A 22,718-nucleotide genomic window follows, 5' to 3' on the forward strand; every position below is an offset into this window, starting at 1 on the left:
CCATGCCAACACTTAGAAGGTGATTTAAAACTGCAAGCTCCTACACAGCTTCTTCTTTGAAACACGGAAACTCCATACTGCAGAGCTATGAGCACATTCCTAATTAATTTATTCATAGCTGACATAGCCAAGAGAAGAACATGCTTCTATTTCCTACAGATAGATGTCAAGCATTCTAAGCCAAAGAAGTTGTAAGTCAAATTCTTTGTTTCTAACATTCACAGAACGTGATAAATCAGAGCAAACAGTTAGAAGCACAGTGGGGAAAAAAGTCTAAGGTTAAACCCATTTCAGTGGGTGGGTGGTTAGAGATCCTGTTTCTGCTCACGTTTATGGTAGACTTGAATTTGGATCTGCCTTAGCTTTGTTTGGAAGCATCAACACGGCCCTTTCACCTACAAGAATGGCAGGACTAGTTCTCCTTTTAATTTCCTTTCTTTTAGAAAGAACCAGGCAGAGAGGTGTTAAGCAGCAATGGCATGATGAATGCCAGCAAACCCAAGTGCCAGTGACTAATCTTTGATACTGTACGTTCACTCAAAAGTACATACACTACAGCTTTCCATCTAGATACTCTAAGAGAAGCAAAGGTAGATTAAAAAAAGCAAACAAAAATGCTGCAAAGCCAACCAGAAACCAGCCAACAAATGTGGAAAAGAATCAGATCAAAGGCTGTGAAAATTCCCACTCACTCCCCATGATATAACATGACAATAATGCAAAATGCCAGGAAAAATAGACAGCTGAAGGCCACTGCTTAACCTTGAGAACAATTTGCATGAATGCTACTTAGAAGCACCTAGTTTTTGCATTTCTTTTGTATGGCCACTTCTTAATCATTTCCGTTGAGTTCACTGGGATCTATACACTGAATATTAAGCAAATCTCAGTGCTTCTTGAAGCCTCTGCCTACTGATAAGAGTACTTTATTTTCATCAGTTTTCTTGTTTTAACAAAGGGGGGGGAAAAACCAAAACAAAACCAATGCTGTTCAACATCAAGAAATAGATAACAAAATGCTCTCTGCTGGTTTTACACAGGCATTTCAGGATTGTGAAAGAGAGTACTTCCTCCCCAAAGTTAAGTGAGACAAGTCTATTGCTGCGAAGGAAGGACATGCTGTCAGCCAGTAGCTACAGCAAAGCACCAACTGCTCCAACTGCTCCTACCATCTTACCTGCATGAACTATTACCATCAACTTTCTTTACTGTTAGTTTTAGAGTCCTTACAACAGCAGCCACAGGCCGAGCAAGAAAAGACAGAAAAAAAATCAGACAGGAGCAAAAGAAAGACAAGCAGAAAAAAAAAAAAAAAATAGAACGTTTTAGAGTTAGAGGGAAAATGTCACAAACTATACATTTATTTTCAAAAACAAAAGAATGATAAATGTACAGAATTAAAATAGACAAACTTGCTTCTAGGGACAGTTGAAGTGAACTGCAGAGATTAACTGGAAGAGGTAGTCATGTTTTCACCAAAAACCTATTTTTTGCATGACTTAGGGCTACCAAGAAAGCTTACTTTCAAACAGCAATTCAGCTTACTGAGCTCTGACAGGAATAATTTAGATTTTTTACTTTCATCCTCCCAGCTTAAAGAAGCTGTTTTCACTGTGCACTTAGATGATCTTAAGAACACAGTTTTGTAACACAACACAAGTCAACCATTGGTATCTAAAGCTAATATGGCACATGGAACATGCTTCAAAAAAAAAGGAAAGGTACTAAAAGGAGAAACTGTTCCAAATGCATCACAATTTTTCCTCATAATTGCTATGATAATGATTAGCATATGGATCTTATAGGGCAGCAAAAGCATATTCTGTTTGCAGGATTAGCCCTCACTAAGGTATTCAGCATCTGCCCTCATAGTGGAATTTTACAGCTTGTGTTCACTGGAGCTCAGGAAAAAAAGATAAATCAACTTGATTTTAACAAAATGCTGATTTAAGTTTATTTTGCCTTAGCTGTGCTAATTAAGTTCTACAGGCTTCTTTTTCCTCCACTTATTTCAAAGCGTACTTAATTTAAGATGTTTAAGTCAGATGAAAAAAGATGTTAAAAGCAGCTACAGCAGCCACGGAGTAGAAATAGCAACACATGAATCTTCCTGCATTCTTCTCTGAACGTATAGATGGAATAGGAGTGGTGGAAAAAAAAGATAGCTGCCTTAGAATAGTAGCAAGCACACAAGTAGAGGGTTTTGTTGCAGACACATGCTTACCCTTCTTTAAGCAATATAGGTTGCTCTATGCTCTTGTGATCTCTTCTTCCCGAAGATGAAATTAAATCTAGAAACTAAAAGGTGAACAAAAAGCAGATATAAAAATGACAGGACTGCACTACCCAAATAAAAATCTACAGCACACAGCTACAAGAAAATATTGTAAAAGTAGTTAAACAGAAGGTAATGGCAGAAGCTTGAGGAATTTGGGAGGTTTCCTTGTTTGTAAACTAAAAATAGGACAAATGTGCTTAAGCAGAACAACTGCAGATGACAAACACTTCTTGTGCTTCTCCTTTGTTATACATTTCTTTCAATTCCTTTTGTACTAAGCAATTTCATTACAGATCTGCAGCATCCTATGAAGCACACACGTCTTGAGCTGTATTGTTAATCCAACATAATTATTAAGTAGAAACAGATCCAAAGAGATTCTACTACTGACATTCACATAATTTAATAAAAGTTTCTTGAATATTAATCAGTCTGCTTCTTCCAGCACATGCTTCCTGGTTTACAAACAGTTTGCATTACATTCTAGGATTCTGAGCACCAGCTTCAACAACCCAGCAGGATTTTCAGAACATCCACATGCAATACTTACATTTTTTACTGCATCTGCATATTTCTGCTCATTAAAATAGTCATAAAAAGTAGCCATGTAGGATTCCTTGAAATTGGCCTGAAATATAAAGCCAAAACCATGCATATCATAATAGAGTTTATACAGAAAATATTATTTGCTAACAGCAGTAGACCATGAGACAAGCCACTGCAGGTAAGAGGTTTTACTCTGTCCAGAGGTAAAATAAGCAAAGGGCTACTTTTATGTATTTTTATTTCAAAAAGGTAGCAGAATGCATTTCAAATGTATAGTAACGACAGTTAACCATGCATTCTTCAAAAGCTTAGAACTTCTGATTCAGCTTTTAATGTTGGTCCTAAAAGAAGCTGGCAAAGTGTGAGAGAAAGAATTCTATTGTCTCAAAGGATTCATAAGTAAGATAAAAATTTATCTACAGTTGCCAGTGTGAATTCTAACAAGACCACCAGCAACCTCAAATTACCATCAGATACAGCAGTGTGGTGCCTTAGGTGTACAAGGTTTATTTCAAACAGATATCCAGAGCATGGGCACCTAGATCTGATCTCACCATTGACTCTCAGAAAACTAAACTGGTACAAAAAGAGAAGCATAGCCCTTCCCCTTACGGATGAGTTCTTCTCAGTTGAGCTTTAAAATGCTGAAACAATCTGTAAAGCCCTGTCAAGCTGCTATCACGTATACCTGCAGCAAGTAGAGAACTTCATGGGTTCTCCTGATCACTGCCTTTCTTCCAGAAGGAAGGAATGAAAAGCCCTGGAACAGACTTCTGGGTTGGTCACACAGTTTTACTTTACTGAAATCTAGTTCAGATTAAGAAAGATTTAGTTTTCCTGTGAGCCTGAGAGGCTTATAATCAAAGCAAACATAAACCAGTTTTGTATAAGCCTAGTGCAACTCAAGCATTTTAAAGGCTTAATTACAGTAAGTGATAAAAGATTAAAAAAAAAGGAAATCACTTTCCTAAATTAAGCCTTTAAATGAAAATTATATACTTACAGATTTAGATTTTGATAGGCTGCCAAGTGTTTGAATGGTTTTAGAGATAAGAGTCAAAGTTCGAGAAGTCTGAGGATCCTAGGAAAGGGAATAATATTATACAGATTAGCTATTTAGAACACAGAATAGAGAAAGGTAAACTACATTTCTTCTTTCTTACTTCATTTTAAGAAAAGTAACATAAAATTAGAAAACATGCAATAAAATACCAGAGAAATAAAGTTGCTTTTTTAAAAGGTTTTGGACTCTTAAGCCCTCATGCTTCATAGCTACCCTATTGCTCTTCAGAGAACCAAAGACTATCACTTGCAACACAAAAATAGAGATTTCTATCCTGAAGACAGTCCAGGTCTTCCCCACCCCCAGTAAGAACCAAACGTTTTGAATGAGTTACTTAACATCCAAAACATTTCCAACATTGCTGACATCCCAGCATTAATGTAATGCAGCAAAAATGAAGCAGTGACCATCTTTTCCACAGCAGATTAGACCGTCTTTGTCTTTAAATTTCACTGCTCTTCCCATGCTCATACTCAGTCATTCAACATGTGCTTCGTACCCAAGACAGACACATCAGATCTTTAAACTAACAAAGGTACTTCTCCTAAAGGCTATTAAAAGAACTGAAGTAAGAATCTTGACGGACAGACTATGGTGACAGAACCACATACATAGCTAAAAAAAATTGGTATGGTACTTACTGGATGGTGTGGTGTAAGCTGAAAGAGGTTTGGAGAAAGAATGGCAGGAGCAAAGAATCTCAGGAAAATAAAGCTGCTGACAGCTGTATACCTCACATCTAGGTCACCTATTAAAAAAAGACCTCCACTCAGCATTTCCATAATCCTTTCTTAAAAAACTTCTCAAATTATCAGAATCCCTTCAGAAAGCTAACTCAAGCATGTGCTGGAAGGGTCTGTATTTGGAATTACAGGATGAACTGATGGAGGATTTGGAGCCAGAGATCGGCTAGCACAAACCAAGGAATTGTCAATGACAGGCTTTTAAAAAGAAGCGAGTTCACGACACAGGCTATGAGGAGAACACCATTCACTTTTCCACTACAGAGGGAATTTCACATAAACATCCACTATTCCATCAATACAGCTGAAGTATGATGAATAATTTACATACTTATGAAAGGCTCAGCACAGAGGCCAGCCCTAGGTAATCTAGTTAGAGCCCTGAGCACAACTGCTGTAGAGATTCTTAATATATCTATCCCAGTTGGTAGTTAAGAAAACACATTTTACATAAAATAAACAGTACACAGCACAGTCAATGGCTTTCTGCTTGAGCTTCTCTACTACGAAGTGTTTGTTTAAAAGCTGAATTTGGATTACTCTGTCTTAAAACTTCCTTCTGCTTCCCTCCATAAAAATACATAGGTTGGTCGTTATGCTCAATTCCAGTTCTATATTGTCCTCTCGTTCTTGCAGAGCCAAAACAACTAGAGGAGAGCAGAAGGAATTCTCTGTTGACAGCCAGGAAACCTTTGCAGCACATGGCCTCCTGAGGCAATGAGCTTGCAACAGGTCAAATAATTTACAGATTGGCCTTTATTACAGATTGGCATATGAACAGAAAATAATTCAGCTGCATGGAGCCTGAAGAATGAGCCATGACAAAAACCTGAACATTTGAAAACTGAGCATACTTTGCAAATATTGAAACATACATACCATCATAATGCTCTTTTTAAATGCCATTTTCCTTGAAAAGATATTTAAGGAAAACTCACGTTCTTTGCTGTTTTTTCTGTCATGTTTTTTGCTGTTTTTTCCTTGATTATTCATTCCATATTAATACATACTCCAAATGGCATTTTTGATAAGATGCTGCTCAGTTATTAAATCCACCATGGATTGTGCACACTGCTAGACTACACCTACATTGAAAAGCTATCAGTGATGTAAAATAAAACAATATATAGAAACTCACCTTGAAACCGTTTGGCAGCTGATTCTCTCAGTGAAAAGAAAATATCGCACATCACTGTAGGGCAACTTACACCAGATTTTGTAATTACAGTAAAAATGCGGTCAACATATTGCCTCAGATTTTCCTGAAAAAGGCAATTATTATGACAGTATTAGTACCACTTTCTGCTTTGGAAAGTTGTATTATTCCTGGGTTTATTCATAATGGCATCGTTAAAAGATTCCCACTTCAAAACAACCTCACACTCAATGATACCGTCTTTGTTAAGTGCATATATTCAAGTACAAGAGTAAAAATACTATTCCATACCAAGTGACATGGCTGTATGGCGTATTGCTCCTTCTCATAGCATCATTTTCTATGGCACCAGTGGAACCACAGGCTAAGTTATCCTCAAGGGCAGGGAAGAAGCGATTAACATTCTACAGATACTGTATTTATACCACAATGTAAAGCTGTTGTAAAAATAATTACAACGGTCTGTGGTGTTGAGAAAGCCTTCAGTATATTCTAATAAATGACAAAATTATTTGCAACATCAAACATCTGAGGAACTCAGTTAAACTTGGTAGTGTTATATCAGAGATTATATCTTCAAAATCTAATGCATACCCTGTTATTTTCCAAGTTTTCACCATCCTTTAATTTCACAGGATCAATTTCACAAGGTTTATGGACCTGACAGATCTAGAAAAAATAACAGTGAACATTCAACATATTAGTTTACCTTCAAGTAGAAAAAGTTTTGTAAAAAGCAAAATCTGTTAGGGATTTTTGAGGTAGAAGGCCAAAGGCAACTTCATAAATTTTTGTATATGTACTTTTGTTGTTTTGACAAAGCACAAAGGTAAATTACATACGATATTAATTTTTTTCAAAAAAAAAGTAGCATTAATTTGTTCTACCCTTTCCTTCAAGTAAAGTGCAGAATATTTCTGTAGACTCTCTCATGCAAGGCTGTTCAATAAAAGAGAAATTTTTCCAAAACAGTCAATTCTGAAAGTGTATCTATATTCTTTAACAACTTGACATTTTCTGACGAAACATTAAAACAACAGCTGAAGAAACTGTCAAATCATTTAAAGGAAGTCTGTGGTCTGAATGTACTGTCCAATTACGGCACTAAAATACTCACACCCACAATTCTGTACTGGATAGATAATAAACCATTGTTACAAGACATGCATCACATACACAGTTATCTAGGAATAATTTTATTCCTTTATACCCACAGGCTGAAACGTGTTACTTATAGCTTCCCAGCAGCTTTCTGCTGTAGATACTCTTTATTCATCTAAGTTATTACTTTAATATTTTCTCAAAAATTATAAATGTTAGATTTTATAGAACAGAGTAATTAAATAAATGAAAGCTTTCCTTTTCCTTTAATACAACCCAACTGTTTCTGAATTGGGTGACTCGGCTGTGGCTAAACACACAGGATTTTAACATATAAGCAGGCTCTTAAGCGTTATTTCCACAAAGACACCTAAAATGGAAAGGAATAAAAAGCATCTGCTCCCTGAGGCCCTTTCACAGTGACATTTTATCAAATAAACAGTCTAAACCGCTCTTACCTCATCTATAATTGGCTTTAGTGTAACTTGCAGATAATGCATTCCTGCCAGTTTCATTGTCTCATCAATGCACTTAGAAGTTAATGAGTTTCCTCTGAAAATGGTGTTTGGATCTCTGGAAGAGAACAATTTTCTGTAATTTAGTCTCTTTGTAATAAACTGCTAATATATGGAACTGAAAAGTGGTGAAAAGTGGCAGAAATCTGGGTTTGAATGCACAAACAAATATTCCCTTTGACACCAGCCTGCCATCAAATGAAGTCATGTAGCATTTACTGCGCTTCCAGGTTACAACAGAAAAGCAGTAGTCATGGTTAAGTCCAGAGGGACTATAGATTTCCTTCTTTGTATCAGTACTGTGTGCTCAGTGCACCATTTAAACATACAGAAACACGCAGGCTCAGATCAAAGGGGTTTACAGTATAAATTAGGACAAACAAACTTGTTTTCATGTACTACAGAACAGTATTAATTTGAATAAGGGAAGGAGGCAGTGATTTTAGTCCCCACAACACTGGACATTACACATGACCTACAACTTTCCCCTACAAAATAAATGCTTGTAAACTGGAAAGGGAGAAGAAAACACTGGCTCCAATGACATGGCCACCTCTTCTAAGTGACTTGCACAGCACTGTTCTGTGGTAACACTATTAAACACAGCGCAGATCCCAATCCTGCCCTGAGAGCGAAACCTGCCATGCAGACTGTCTTTTCTGAAAAGCCACTTCCACAGAAATCATCCTGTACTATCTGCACTATCATGTGTATTTATTTTTTTAGAATTACTTATGTTTTCAAAATGCAAGCAATTTTATATTCATTTTGTACCTTCAATTCCTTGTATAGCAGTTTACATTATGCAGCATCAACAATCTCATCTACAACCTATACGATCAAATCCTGTGCCTACTGACAGCAGATCAAACTTGGATATGAAGTTATCTGCTTGTCTTATAAACAGTTGTGCCTATTTATACGCAGTGAATAATAGGATGAATGACTTTGCTGGATTCATCATTTTGTTTCATAAAAATGTAAGCTCATTGCCTGTTATAAATGCCAGAAAGCCCTGAAACCAAACACCATCTTTGCTGTTTTATCACAGCAACATGACTGACTAGGGAGCAGCAGATTTCCTCATACTGCAGCAATCAAGCTATTTCAGGCAACCTGCAGCACAGAAAAAATGCACCTACCTAAGGAAGGAAAACACTATCCCTCAGACACTCTGGAAAAAAAAGCGCACACAAAGATTTTACCTTGTGCTGAGGAAGCTGTTACTTTAGCATTAACATCTGCCATTCCCCTTGACTCTCTATTGTCTCTTCTATCATCAGCCAGGAACACAACTACATAGGGACAAAGCTTGCAGCAAGAAATGTTCTTTAGGACCTGGCTGATCCTAAAGAATCTAGATCTTACACTACTGAACTGTCAGTCCAACACTAAGCCAAACAACGTATTTAAATGAAGTGACCAGAAAAAAAACTTGTTTTCTGCTATCTACTGCCAGATCCAATCCCATCTTTGTTCCTCAGCCTTCCAATTGGAAAGATTAGACACACACAGCTTGCCGTAAATATTCATGATTAGGAAGAAACTTGTCTTTTCTTTTTTTTTTCACAAATTCAACACTTTTACTCAGCACTAGATGATTTATTAGCACACTATGAAACTGAAATTATTTCATATGAACAGCTGAAGGTAATGTAGTATTTCACAGCTATCATGAAATATAATTACAACTGAGAAGAGTGAAAACCCCTGCTCTCAGATCTTACAATAGTCTTGCAAGTAAATTTTGCAAAACATGACAGGAATTCCTCCTAAAAATCAAACGTACCAGATCTTCAGAGCAGTGAAATAATTTATAAAGAGTTCTGCCACTCAGCTGGGAGAAACAGGAACAACTTTAACATTTTCTTTTGATATTACACGTAATTCTAGAGTGGAGGAGTCTAACACTAGCCAACATAAAGTAGGTATGATAGCAACTTGGGTTTTGGTACTTACTGAGTTCTCTTCACTTCAGCATTTGCAATGGCACTTATGAAAGGCACAATTCTGCCATAGTGTAAGAAAAGCCTGACCAGAGGTATGGCTGCTTCCTGTTTTTCTCTGCAAACTTCACCCAAAATGTGTGCAGCTGATGCTGAAACAGGCTGAACAATGGAAAGAAAAACTTTGAGAGATCTTTCCAGAACAAGCATCCTTTCTTTCTTCTCCCATTAGCTCCTTAATGCAAAACCCAACACAACAGCTGTAACAGCCAGTTACCCAAACATGCCCATACATAACATGGGTGGGCATCACATTCCAGTTTTTGTTGGCTGTAAGTTCTGATTGCAAGACGGCAGCAATTTAAAAACTGCTACAGTACAGACTCTTTTTCTCCCCCCTCCATTTTTAATAGCTGTATTTTCACTGAATGTCACTGTTGCCTGGGAAGCAAGTGAAGAGGAAGAACTTTAATCCTTCTCAGTTTCAAGCCTCAGTAAGTATAGAACACACTTCTTGTACTGAAAATATAAAAGCACTGTTACAAGTGCTTAAAAGTATATATAATGTCACATATGGTACAACCCTCTTGAGATTTCAGGATTATTTTTTGGCTTGTTCAGTTTGGTTTGTTTTTTTTAATTATACAAGTAAATTGTTCCTCTCCAGTAAAGGAAAACCAATTGATCAAACTGAAATTTACTTTGCATTTTCACATGTAAAATTAGAAAGCCACGGAGACTATGCTGCTGCTAAAACCACTGGTGTTCCTGGGTGTGCCTTTACCCACCATACTGCATGCAGATAAAGATCTCTGCAGGGACTGAAAACTAGCACCAAGGATATGCAGAGCTTAACAAGGCCCTCAGGTCTGAAAAGTAAAAAGCTGAAGTCTCTGGTAATTACACAGCTATGGTGCCAGCAAGACAGTGACAAACATTTAGAGACCTCTGTGAGGATGATCTGCAGGTAAACAACAAGCAGTGCAAGCAAATTACCTCAACATCTGCAGATTTTAGCAGGATGTCTCTAAGTGGACTGTAATAGTCTGAGGAAAAAACATGGTCCTCAGTGTAAACCACATTTAACCTTAAGGAACCGAGGTCATCAGGTTTCAATGACTTGTTACCATTATCTCTAGGCTGCAGGAAATACCTGATACACAAAAAAATAAGACAGAAAGTTTGTTCTGAAACACGAGATAATCTTGGGTTGTACATGAACATATATAAAATGTACAGATACATACAATGTTTGCATATGTATCAAATTCTTGAAGAGTTCTGAATCAGACTTTTTTAATTTGCCAGTTTGCTTTGCCCCAAGTGCAAGATGGGAAGTTCTGATCATAAAGTTTTAGGCAGTTATGATTAAAACCCCACACACTAAAACTGTGGCACTGCTGATGAACTGCAGTAAATAATATCACAAAGCCAACATATTAGAACTCCCACATGCAATACAGACGCAGACCAAAATCTCTAATCACACCATCAAAACTTCGTGTTCTTACATTTGCTAAGATTACTTTGGCTTGCTTACAAAAAAGATACAAATTAAATCCATTTAAACTTTATCACCTAGCAGTAATTACTCTTAGTCTTCGTAGCAGACATATGTTTCTACTTATTCTCCAAAATAAAAATGTCAAATACCATGCTTCGTAAGAACTAGACTGTCGGAGAAATTTCAGAGGAAGTCTCAGTTCTCCTAGAAACTCATCTCCAAACTTCAAGTTACTGGCATTCCAGAGATCAACTCTGCAATAAAAACAAATTATTTTTTAAGATTCATAATAAATTAAAAAAAAACCAAAACAAATCGTCCCAAACTTATTTCAAATTCTGTCTTTTTTTTCCCCCCTCAAGCCTACGAGTCTCAAAACTACAATAGTTTCTAAACAGTAAAGTGACAACCTTACCTTAGTTAGATTGCTGGAGCCTTGCAATTCACCTCCATGAAATGTCAGTATAAAACAATCATCTAGACTCTCTCCCTTACCTGTACTGCTTCCACTACCCATACTGATAAAGATTCAGAGGGCTGTCTTCCTATCCCAGATAATGAAAGAATATGGGTAAAATGGACACCACAGTAAAAAAAAGGTGCAGAGATATTTAAGGACTACATACTGTTAGTCCTGGTCTAATGTGGGATTACTAGCAGCTAAACATCATCTTTACAGAGTTAGGCTAAATGCCTATACAGTCCTTCCCAATGCTCTAGCTCCTGGGAAGATTCAAATTTGTTGCACCTAAACCAGTTCTGTACAGATGCTCAGGACAGTTCTACCACTCCATATAATCTGTTTATTGACTGAAGCCTACACAATTTCTGGCACTCAGTTCCTCATGTTTGGGAAGCTCTCCGTATATGTCTCCAGATAATACTTTCTTCCCTTTTACACGGTCTTCAACATTAGGATGTAAAACAACTGCACTGAGCTTCAAAGTAAAAGTACTGGTATCTAACATGGTATTCATAGATAAAAATTACAATACCCACCTTGAAGCACAGGTTTCAAATGCCAGGGTAGTTCTTTATGTACATAAATTAAGGTTTCCTTCGAGAGGCACTTTAATTTTAAAGAAAGCTCAGATGAGAATTTTGCAGCTAAGTGACAGCCTGAATGTGCCTTAAACTTGGGGAGGGGAGAAATATTTCAGAAAAAAATACAGATTTTCAAATAATAAAACATTTTAAGAAGAGCAACTTCAATTTGCATTAGGTGAAAAGTCATTCTAATCATGGACATATTCACACAGCCTTCCTATTCTCGAGCAAGTCACAGTAAGCTCGTCAATGAATGGGCGTTGGTAGTCCAGCTAACGGTTTGTCCTACCTTATGCAAGTGCAGAGGACAGCATGTTAAATCCTCTGAGCCTTGTACCTCTCAACAGCCATGCATCAAGTTTCATACAGTAGACATACTATCAGCTCACATCGTATGCCTGCTGGGTAAAGTTCTTCAGACTCTGATATTTTGACAGTATTTCTGCAGGGCAAGAATTCCCCCAAAGGAAAAAAAAGCTTCTTTGAAAATTCAACCTTTTCTCCCCCTTTTCTTCATGTCTGGATGGTATGTTCCTACTAATTCAGATAGCTAAAACCAGCTTCAGGAGGAAAGGAATCTTTTGGGGACTTTATTTATACAAAGTCTAATTTACACTTTACCAAGTATCTACAGGCTACTAGTTTCTAGTTTATACAAATTCTTTCAAGATGCCCACTAGAAATAACACACTTAAACATATGCGGCCAAAAGGCATTCCCCCACAGCAACTTAAGTTACAGAAAAAAATCAGTGCAAAGGATGGTAGGAGAGCAACTAACAACTCAAGGTAGATCTTACACAGTAGGCAAAGCAGGCATCCAATTCTGAAATGATTGTTTTGTGCATTCAGGAGTACAAAGCATAGCAGCATTTTAAAAATCGTAATACACAGACCTCCAATTCTAGAAGATTACTGTTTCCTGAGCTTGTAAAAGGCAAAATTATGGCAAGTGTTATTTTGAAACTAGGCAGACTTCAGTCACAGAAAGAAAGAAACAGCAGAGAGGGGGAGGAGAAACAATGAATTCACCAGAACATCTGGTCCCTAAGTGTTGATATGCCCTGCAACTTCCTACACCCACTCAAAAAGAGAAACTGTCATAGTTTTAGAGAGAAACCATGAGCGATTAAGCCTCCTCTTTACCCTGTGGAATGGTATTTTTCTCAGGAGAGAAAAAGAAAACAAACCCCCAAACCCATAAATCGTACAATCTGTCCAGAAGGCATGGGGGCAATCAAACTCTGACTAAACAGACTGGAGGAAGTGAGTGGGGGTGGAAGGGGAACCCGAGATGGAAACAAAAACACAGCGTCCTATAGGGAACACAACCTCTGAGCAAAGAGTTTGCCCAACCAAGACTAATACTGTTTTTGTCTATTATTTAAGTGTTTAATCTTTTCCCAACTATTTTGTAAAGCTCCTCACAAACAATTCATCCTTACCACACTGTGATGTGTTGGTTTTAAGGAATGAAAGATTCTTCTGAAGCTGAGTAACACATACATTATCATTGCAGACAGTAATTTCTCCAGAAAATTATACTTAGCAAGTAAAACAAATGTATAATTCCATTTAGTCCAAAAGTGAAAAAATAAGAATCAACTGAAACATTTAAGCAATGTGCAGCCACTGTCTACCAATGTCTAGGGTCCCCTCCCAGAGGGGGGACAAAATTACCAAAGTATCCTAGCTTTCATTTAAAGCCAGTGTGTGCCTAGGCATCATGGTTACAAAGACTAGACTGGGACTCCCAAGATGTTGTTCAGTTGCCTATTCCATCACACACATCCCATGGAATATGGGGCATGTTAATTTGTATCTGCCTACACCATGCAGAGCTTTGGAGAACTCTAGTGTGGTGCTAGGACTGGGTCATCGGCTGTGCTGCAAGACTGACATCACTGAAGCAGCATGGCACTAAACCTGGGCCTTCGCATTCTCTCCTTTGAATTAGCTGCCCTTAAGCCCGGTACCTTTGCACTGCCTGACATGGATGTTCTCTGAGAAACAAACTACGGCTCGTCTCACTCACATATGAATAGTTTCCCTTTCCTGTCTCACAGAATCATGGCAATTAAATTCCTTAATGGTCTCGTAATGCTGCAATACTACACTAACAGGCTACATGAACCAGCAGCTGACCATCAAATTAGAACAGCCCTCACCCATTCATTTGTAAACACAGATGTGTCTTGCTTGCAGGGAGTAAGTACTGTTCCCCCTTCCTGGTCTCCCCATCTTTCCTTACAGCCAGCTTTGCTTCTAAAGGTACTAGGGCATGGTTTGGAAAATAAGCCCTCACTGCCTCTCCAGTGGGAATACAGGGGAAGGAAGGGGGTGCCACCATTCTCCCCCAAACTTTCTTCTTCCAAATCCTAGAGTAAAGGAGAGGGGAATTTCTTACCACCTTATGGAGATACAGCAGTTTTCAGCTACAGTGCACCCACATCACCAGATGGCCTAAGTCTCTTAAGTTTCAATGTTTGTGATGATATGACGCATGTGATACCTTTAGGTTTTGCACCTCCTATTGTTTTCTCTCCACTCCTCCTATTTTCCTGTCCCTACAGACACTGTTGACAGACCTCAGCATATTTTAAAATAGTACCAAGTGGGTGGCAGGGGGTGAGGTGGGGTTGTTTTGTTTTTTGAAATCAGAGTTGCTTCTTTCCTGAGCAATGGATTTCACATTTATCATAGCCAGCCTTGCAAGAAGGGGTTAAAGTCTGGCAGGCAAATGAGAAGAGAAACTGCCTCTGTCCCAGAGAAACTCCAAGTTCAAGAGTTTCCTTTCAGGGAAGAAGGACCTTATATGGGTTGCTAAACTCAAGTGATGAAAGAAAATATACTCTCTAACTGGGAGGAACACAGAACTTCTGGGCTCTCTTGAGAAACTGATGGAGGGAAGGAAGGGGAGCCCAGGCCCAGACAGAAAAGGCTGAGCTTAATGACAATCACAGATTAGTATACCCACAGCATATATAGGATATGAAGGAAAATAATAAGGATCTCTCCTGCAGCAGAACCATCACACATATTCAGATACAATCTACAAGATGGTGGAGGTAAACAAATATATACAATGACAAAGACATCTTGATTTATCAGCAGCAAAACCATGCCTGCCACTTTGAAAACAGTCTACTACAAAGTTAGACAACTTTAGAAGACAAATTTATTAGAATAAAATGTTTTATATTACCTAATCTCCATTTTGTCAACTTCATCAACATCTTCAATATCAAAATGGGACTTCTTGTTGTAGCTACTGGGTCTTGTAACCTAATAGAAAGAAGGAAACTTTAACAACTTGATCTGATACAAATGCATTCTGAAGTTACATGTACCAAGCTTTGGAAGATCACAGCCTTTTACTATCAGCAGTGACTTCAGTCTTAATTTTGAAAACATTCAGGCACTTGAATAAACATGGTGACTAAACACATTCCTGACTATACAAAAGTGATGGTTACACAATCATATCCAGAACTAAACAGACATTCCATACTGTCTTTACAGAGAAAGGATGTCTTTAATATTACCACAGTACTTTGAGTTTATACTGACAAAAGAAAAAAAAACATGGAAAGGAGTACCACTTTTATAATCCATCTAGGGAAATAAAAGAACAATTAATAACTGGGTTTTAAATACAGCTGTACAACTGATGTTTCAGAGTGTCTCAGATGGCCTGAGACACTCTGAAGTGAGGTGGGGACGGGCCGACACAAAACCATCCTTATAAACATTTTATCCAGTTATAATTGGGAAGTTCTGCCTGTCCTGATATCCTGGAAGTCAATTTATCATGCTCATACCAAAAAATGCCAAGCAGATCAACTGTCCAAGAGATGCTTGTGTGTATTATGCATATCAGAGTATAGAACCAGGTGCACAGTTCAGCAACCGTATTTGCGAGACTGATAGGGAGCAAAGCATGGGCAGAAAATAATGGGAAGATAGCTGTTAAGTGTAGAGCATTAGCAAAGAAGTTTTTGTACAAGCATTTCTTGACAGTTGTTTTCTAGCAGGATTATAAAAAGACTTTGATGGTTGTATTTTTGTGCAGTGTGTCAGAAACTTGAGAAAAAGCCTACCCCACCCAGCTGAAACCACAGCAGGAACTGATCAAATGCAAGAGTGTATGATGTGTGGGTTCAGCTCTTGGTTGCACACAGAAGCTGAAATTTAATGTAGGTTTAAATATACTTGTAGCTTGATATTTCCCACTCACAAAAACTGGCTTTTATTGTAAACTTGACCTCTTGGTTTTCTATTGCACATCAGATGCAGATGGTACAAACAAAGGAGGCAAAGATACAGCTGCACAAGTGGGGAGGAACCAGAAGAGACTTAAAGCACAGGACACTCAACATAGCCTTTTTTCTGTATGTATGTATGTGTGAGGGAGGCACCATTTTGAAAGCAATACATAAAAACTAAAAGACTCTAGCAGCACTGGAGACCAAATGCTCTACACTAACTGAAACAAGTGCACCTGGAAGCCCAAGAGCACAGAGGATTTACATGTAGCCTACAATTTCAGCAGCTTAGCACAAATCTTTTCACCCTTGCGACTGCTGTCACTGTGGCTTCAAGAAATTATCTTACATACCCGCAAATGACATTTTCATTACTACTGTGAAGCTAATGCTGTAATTTTTAATAAGGAAGTAATTTTTAAGCCTTTTATTATCTCTAACACATGAGTTGTTAAAAAAATGTTACAGCATAGGTGTAACTTACAGCACATTCCTTTAAGGAAGCACATTTCTGAGAAGTTTTGGTGGACTCTGCACGTACTAGGTTTCTCTGTTCACCTGTATGACTGCTTAGTGTGCATATTAATACAGTTCAAGAGTGGTGTTGCTATAAAGATAGCTGTATGAAGTTCATCCATTCCAAGGATGGAACTGAAGATGAGGGACCTCCTAGTTCACAGTGCTGAACTAAGCTGCCATGTACCATTTTACAAAGAAGGGGGCACAACTCTGCTGTGCTGGTGGTCCCTTTCTTTAGGCAAAGCTGGCAAGCTGTTTAACCCCAGTCATTTTTTTTTCAGCACGTGCAGGTTTGCAAACAGGTCCCCAGCACCACCTTCTTTGGTTTCCATAAGAGGACCATTTTCTTGTACCTGCATATAGAACTCCAAGCCCCGACACTACACTGCAGCTGGAGTGGTGGTGAAAATGGCTCCTGGCCATCAGGTGCAAGTTTCGCTCACAGCACCCCTTAAATAAGCCCTTAGATTTCCCAAATCAACTATAAGCTATTTTCCTTTCAGAAAATCAAATTTGGTTATAGAAAGGAAAGCAACCATTCAATACCTTTTACAGATCAGCTTCTTCCTTGGAGGCATGGCTGATCACTGTGCTAGCAGACTGCAGGGAAGGTGATGAAGTTGTTTGGAAGCAGTGAGTGACACTGCTGTTAACAGTATGAATCTGTGCAGTTCCATCAGCATGCACTAGCCACAGGTCTGCCCATGTCTCATTAGTGAATGCATTTCCCAGCCATAGCAGTTCTATTGAACCTTGTTCCTCTGAGACATTTAGTGTGATATATACTAACTGCTTTCAAAATGACATAAATCTATTATGGCTTTCCCTGCACTAAGGGTATGTTTATGTTTCAGAGTTCTGGCTGATTCAGACATTTCCCAAGCTCTGCTCTTACCCACACAGAAAACATTTTGCTCTGAGTTAGCAGAACAACTGGGGCATGGGCTTGAGTTCAGGTTTTGCTTCTGCTAATACTTGCACGCAACCCAGCTCTCAGCATAAAGGCAAGATAAGCAAGCCTCCAGCCCCCTCCACAACTCCAGCTGGAAGATGCTTTCTGTTTCTCTCCTTCCTCTCCCAATATGGCACCACCTGCCAAGTTCAGTGTTTAAATACCAAACGTTCTCGGCTTCCGCAGTGCACAGAAGGCTGAGGAATCAGACAGGTGAAGTTTTGTGCTTTACAGTCTGAATTCCTGGCTTACATCCTCATTAAAAAGCTCTCACTGACAGATGCCCTGAGAACTGCCTATGTTAAACATAAGGAAGACCAGTTTAGTTTAATTACATATAGCATCATTCTTGTGCCACTGGCAAAGGCCAGATGAGGGACTTAAATCCTGGACAGCCTCACGCAGTACCATGGAATCTCTCCCCTGCCAACCATGCCCATGCAGCGACTACGGAGCCTCACCAAGTCAGCAAGCAGGCACAAAGGCTCACTGCTAGCTGAAGTTAAGTCTGCAGGGAAGTTACATCCTAGGAAGAGATGTGTTGGGTTAGCAAAGGAAAGATTACCTTAGACAGCTAGCGTGGCCAAGCCTCAGGGCTTCCACCCCTTTGGGCAGTGGGAAAGTGCTCCTGCCAATGAAGAACTTGCTCTCTGTTCCTCAAATCCAAATACAACAGTGCTCATCCACAAGATCATGTTTCTGCTGGTATGACAGACTTTAGATTACTTGGTACAATTATCAGCTTCTAAGCAAAGATGGCCTTTTTTTTTTTTTTTTTTTTTTTAAGAGGGGAAGACAGCAATAAACCCCTCAGCGGCCCTGCCAAGAATAATAAGTGCACTTCAGGTCTGCACAGTGCAACAGCACTTTTATGGCTCCTCCCCAGCTCTCCTTACTGATGTGGCTGCCTGTGCTCCTGAACCGATTTGAAAAACCACATCCCAAGGTGCCACCCCTATGTCAGCAACAATTTCTAACACAAGTGTGTCCTGAACGATGCAAGCCTCACGTCCAGAAAAAGCTTTTCGGTGATATGCCACCTGCACTGCACTACTGTGGCTTTTCATCAACTTTGTTATGCTAGGTATGTTCTTGAGGTGTCTACTGAAATAGAACAGTCAAACGTAGATCAGGACTAAGATGTCCCAGAGAAAAAGAAAAGATTCACATACTTTAGAAGACAGAATTAAAAGTTTCCAGAGGTATCAAAATTATAAACACATGAGATATATGTACGGACACACCACAATTACAGTTGCTCTTGCCAGAAAGAACCAAAATAAGCACTTTCATGAAAGTTATACTTCGTTTTAACTAGACTTGTTGAAAATGCTCTGTATTAAATCAAGCTGTAGAGGCTTCACCCACTTGGAGAAAAGGCACTGGTATTGCAGCAGACTGGTAGACAGCCAGAACATCCAGTTTAAGTGTATTTTTCCTCTACAGTTTTCAGTACCCCTAGGACATAACCTTCCTCCCAGTGACTGGGAATCACAGGGTGGAGCTGCTATAAAAACAAAGGTTAAAAAGATTATTGTTGTTGTTTTATTTTTAAACCCCATTTTAACTGTTCTTTTTCAAAACTCTTCTTGGGTGAGTTGCCATGGAGCATAAAGGCTGCTGCTCAGAAGCGCACCTTGGAGGTTTTCCTGCACAGTATCTGAGCCGACGCAATATACTACTCCCTCAGCAGACAGCGAGTCTAATCCTGGGTACTTCTTTCCCCTGCACCATGCTTTGAAACAGTCTTCAAAGAAGACAGCTGGCACAACATGGAGCAGGATACTGTGCCAACTATCTACAGTATAGTATTTCAGCTTATCACCCGTTCCTTTGAAATACCAACCTCAAAATAAAACACTTCATCAAAATGTGGATTGTTGGTCTTCTTTTTAACTTTAGTCTTTTTGGCTTCTGATCTGAATTAAGGAAAGAAAGAAAAAAAAAGGGTAAGAAACAACATCAGCAGACGTGTGATCCTACAACAGGGAGACTGAGGAACAAATAATTATCCACTTGATTTATATGGTAAAGCTAGAATGCCACATGGCTCCAGCACAGTAAGGAATACACACTCACACACATTTAATAGAGAGATTCACTGCATGCTTGTTTCTCTGAAGTGGCAGTAATCACAGTTTGTTATCCTCTCTTAAACACAAGTTCTTGATTCTGTCACTCACTTCGTCCAGCAGAATCTTGTATCTGTACAAAGCAACTGGCAAGAATGAGGCCCTGAGGAGCAACATTTGGGGGACAGTCTCAGTCTTGATGTGACTCAAAAATTCCTCATACCCTAACAGCACAGGAGACAGGAAGACCAACAAATAGCTATTTCTGTGGTTTATGTTTTATAATCCTGGCCTGAGGAATCAATGAATGCTTCTCAGTGGTGTGAAATAATCAAAACCACCCAGAACCATTTCCTCAGTAAGAGTATTTTTATTGCTGTATTACCAGCCTTTTCCCTGCAGCCACAAGAGCACTTAGTTAATGTTCTGCTGTTATTATTATGAGTAGTGCTGAGCTCTGTAGGATTAAGTCTCTCAATTTCTGCTGCTCTGTAGGAACAAGACATGGCAGACCTCTTTCAAAGCACTCCCTGGGCAATAGGCCTGACAAAGTTCAGCACTGCCCATTCATCCTCTGTGGGCAGCTCCATCCACCTGCGACCGCCTTTTAGAATGCGGACATCAAACTGGGCTAGAGCCAATCAATGCATTTCTCACAGGCCAGCCAACAGGTGTTTGATGATTTCCAAATGTTTTGATCCTATGCTTGATATGTTCTCATTACCTACAAGTGAAAAGCTCTGTGTTGTCCTTGTGTCATCAATCTTCCCCTACAGCTCTGCAGGCATAGATAAAACAGACACAGATAGAGAGGCACATCAGCCGTGTGGAAAACTGACCTACTAATCATTTCATTCCAGAATCTATCCCTCATTTCTCATCCAGCAAAGCTGCTTAAGATAGGCTGTAACTGTTTATAGTAACTGGACAATTCTATGTATTCTTTTACAGAGGTCAAGTAAAGTTGGGTTTAATTCCCAGTGCTGCCACAGGCTTCCTGTGTCTTGAATGGGCCCATCCACCAGCATACAATGTTTTCCTGTCTATAATAGAGGCTTAGAAAGAGTTTTGTTCAGGAAGTCTGATAGCTCTCTAAGTAGAAACCACACAATAAACAGCAGCACATTTGGTGAAATTTTTATGCTTGGCATTGCATAAATGTAGCAGAATAAAGCGGCTTTACTACTCTAAAAGGAGAGGCATTGAAAAATTCAGAGAGGAGAATGATGTACAGATTGAGAATATCCCACTGTTCCTACGAGGAGCTGAGAGATCAGAGAGACTAACTGCCTCCAGGACGTAGGGCAGATTGTCTATCCCATATCATCAGTCACACTTGCCAATCAACCTCTTCACTGATAAGCCCATCTGGGAAAGGACTGGGAAGCAGGATGTAGAACAGGAGGCGATTAAAGCAAGCACAATTATTGGGCAATTACAAAGCAGTCAATGGGAATAAGCTGCATGCTGCTTGCTGGAGATAGCAGGCAAGCCTTCTCCCCCCACCAAAAAACAGATAGTAATAGGATGAGGCTGTGCTGCTTATTCTGAAGGGAAATACATTATCAGTTTCATACACAGCCAGACGCACAGGCAGAGGGAAGCAGACAAAGGTAAATCTGGACATTCAAGGATACAAGGGTTAGTCAAAAAATCTCCTTAGAGTACCAGTAATAGCCACCCAGTACCATTTGAAACAAGTTAGAGGCTTAAAACATCAACACATACAACTCAGATGCACAGCTCATTAATGGAGATAATGAACAACACACCTAGACAAAGATGAATAATACAGACTGACTGCTCTATATTCTGGTCATAGACTGGTCAAAGACTCCTCTGCATGCAAGGTAAGAATTTGTCAAGAATGCATCTTATTTACAGTATTTTCAATAAAGCTATTTCAGTAAAACATTACAAATAACCCATGCTACCAAATCTGATTCTCTCAGGTCACAGCAGAGCTATTTTGTTTCTAATATGGCACAGACATGAAAGATGACTCTAAATAACCAGAAATAAAACAGTGACATCTGACAACATGGGAAATTTTTATAACAGAACATGAAAATTTAATCCCAAATTTAAATTGAAGATTAGCATGCATAATGTCATTACTAAAAGCTCATTCCAGTTTTATTCATGCTATTATATCTGCATGTATCAAATTATAGGGCTAAGACACCTAGGGCTTTCAACATACACATTAATTTGCCACACCTACAAAGTTAAAAGACTCCAAATATTCACACACAAACGTGCATACTCTGCATGATGTTGATGTATTCAGCTTTCTCTTCTGCCCCTGCCCAAAATAGGAAATAAATTTGCTCAAAAACTGGTCTCCAACTGTGAGGTGAGAAGATGCACAAATTAAGCCTAACCACAAATTACATACTCCAGGATATTCAAATTATTCAGAGATTATTCAGACCTTTACATAAATCAAACCTGAAACAAGCCTCAAATTGCTTACTCTAGTATAATTCAGTAGTTCATACATGCACACACCAACACTTAACATATTCTAGTGGCATCTAAGTACTCCCATCTGTCCATCCGAGGATGCAGATTTCCAATAGACAAAGGAATCAGGAACCTGATTGCTTTCCTTATAAAACAGAAGCTCTTGCATGTGCAATACTTGCCTGGAGGGTCCTGCTAAGGTAACAGTGGCATACGGATCACATTGCCCGTTCACAATGGGCAGCCCTTGGCACTCTAAAACTCTAGAAAAGAAGAAAATGCAGACAAATTAATGAAATGGGAGGAGGCTGGAGTGAAAATAAAAGCAATTCATTCTCATCCTATTCCTCTTCTTAACACTTTACACTATGGAATTGAAATGTCACTATGCACAAGCCTTTCATTTATACCTAAACTTCAAAACACATTTTGGCCTGAAATACTAACTTTAACGAGGTCAAAAATACTGTTAAATTACAGAGAACCCTTAAACTGAAGGATTCTTATTATGCAAGTACAACAAGTTAAGGTTCATGAAATAAGAGT

At 38.9% G+C, this 22,718-nt stretch overlaps 1 protein-coding gene across 2 annotated transcripts in view; it reads right to left on the minus strand.

The window, feature by feature from the left end:
* The window catches only part of RASA3 (RAS p21 protein activator 3), a 132,824-nt gene that overhangs the window by 11,235 nt on the left and 98,871 nt on the right, over positions 1–22,718 (minus strand). For both annotated transcript variants that reach the window (XM_062606956.1, XM_062606955.1), the window contains exons 6-18: positions 22,355–22,435; positions 19,481–19,553; positions 15,104–15,183; positions 11,002–11,106; positions 10,345–10,501; positions 9,362–9,510; positions 7,346–7,460; positions 6,381–6,455; positions 5,769–5,892; positions 4,529–4,635; positions 3,828–3,905; positions 2,829–2,906; positions 2,225–2,298 (exon numbers count right to left, since the gene is read on the minus strand). In XM_062606956.1, coding sequence (XP_062462940.1) covers positions 2,225–2,298; positions 2,829–2,906; positions 3,828–3,905; positions 4,529–4,635; positions 5,769–5,892; positions 6,381–6,455; positions 7,346–7,460; positions 9,362–9,510; positions 10,345–10,501; positions 11,002–11,106; positions 15,104–15,183; positions 19,481–19,553; positions 22,355–22,435 — 1,296 coding nt within the window. The remainder of the gene's footprint in view (positions 1–2,224; positions 2,299–2,828; positions 2,907–3,827; positions 3,906–4,528; positions 4,636–5,768; positions 5,893–6,380; positions 6,456–7,345; positions 7,461–9,361; positions 9,511–10,344; positions 10,502–11,001; positions 11,107–15,103; positions 15,184–19,480; positions 19,554–22,354; positions 22,436–22,718) is intronic.

The sequence above is a fragment of the Pezoporus occidentalis genome, unplaced genomic scaffold (assembly GCF_034315485.1).
Source record: "Pezoporus occidentalis ecotype Australia unplaced genomic scaffold, CSIRO_AGI_Poc_V1 ctg99, whole genome shotgun sequence".
Classification (NCBI taxonomy): Eukaryota; Metazoa; Chordata; class Aves; order Psittaciformes; family Psittacidae; genus Pezoporus; species Pezoporus occidentalis.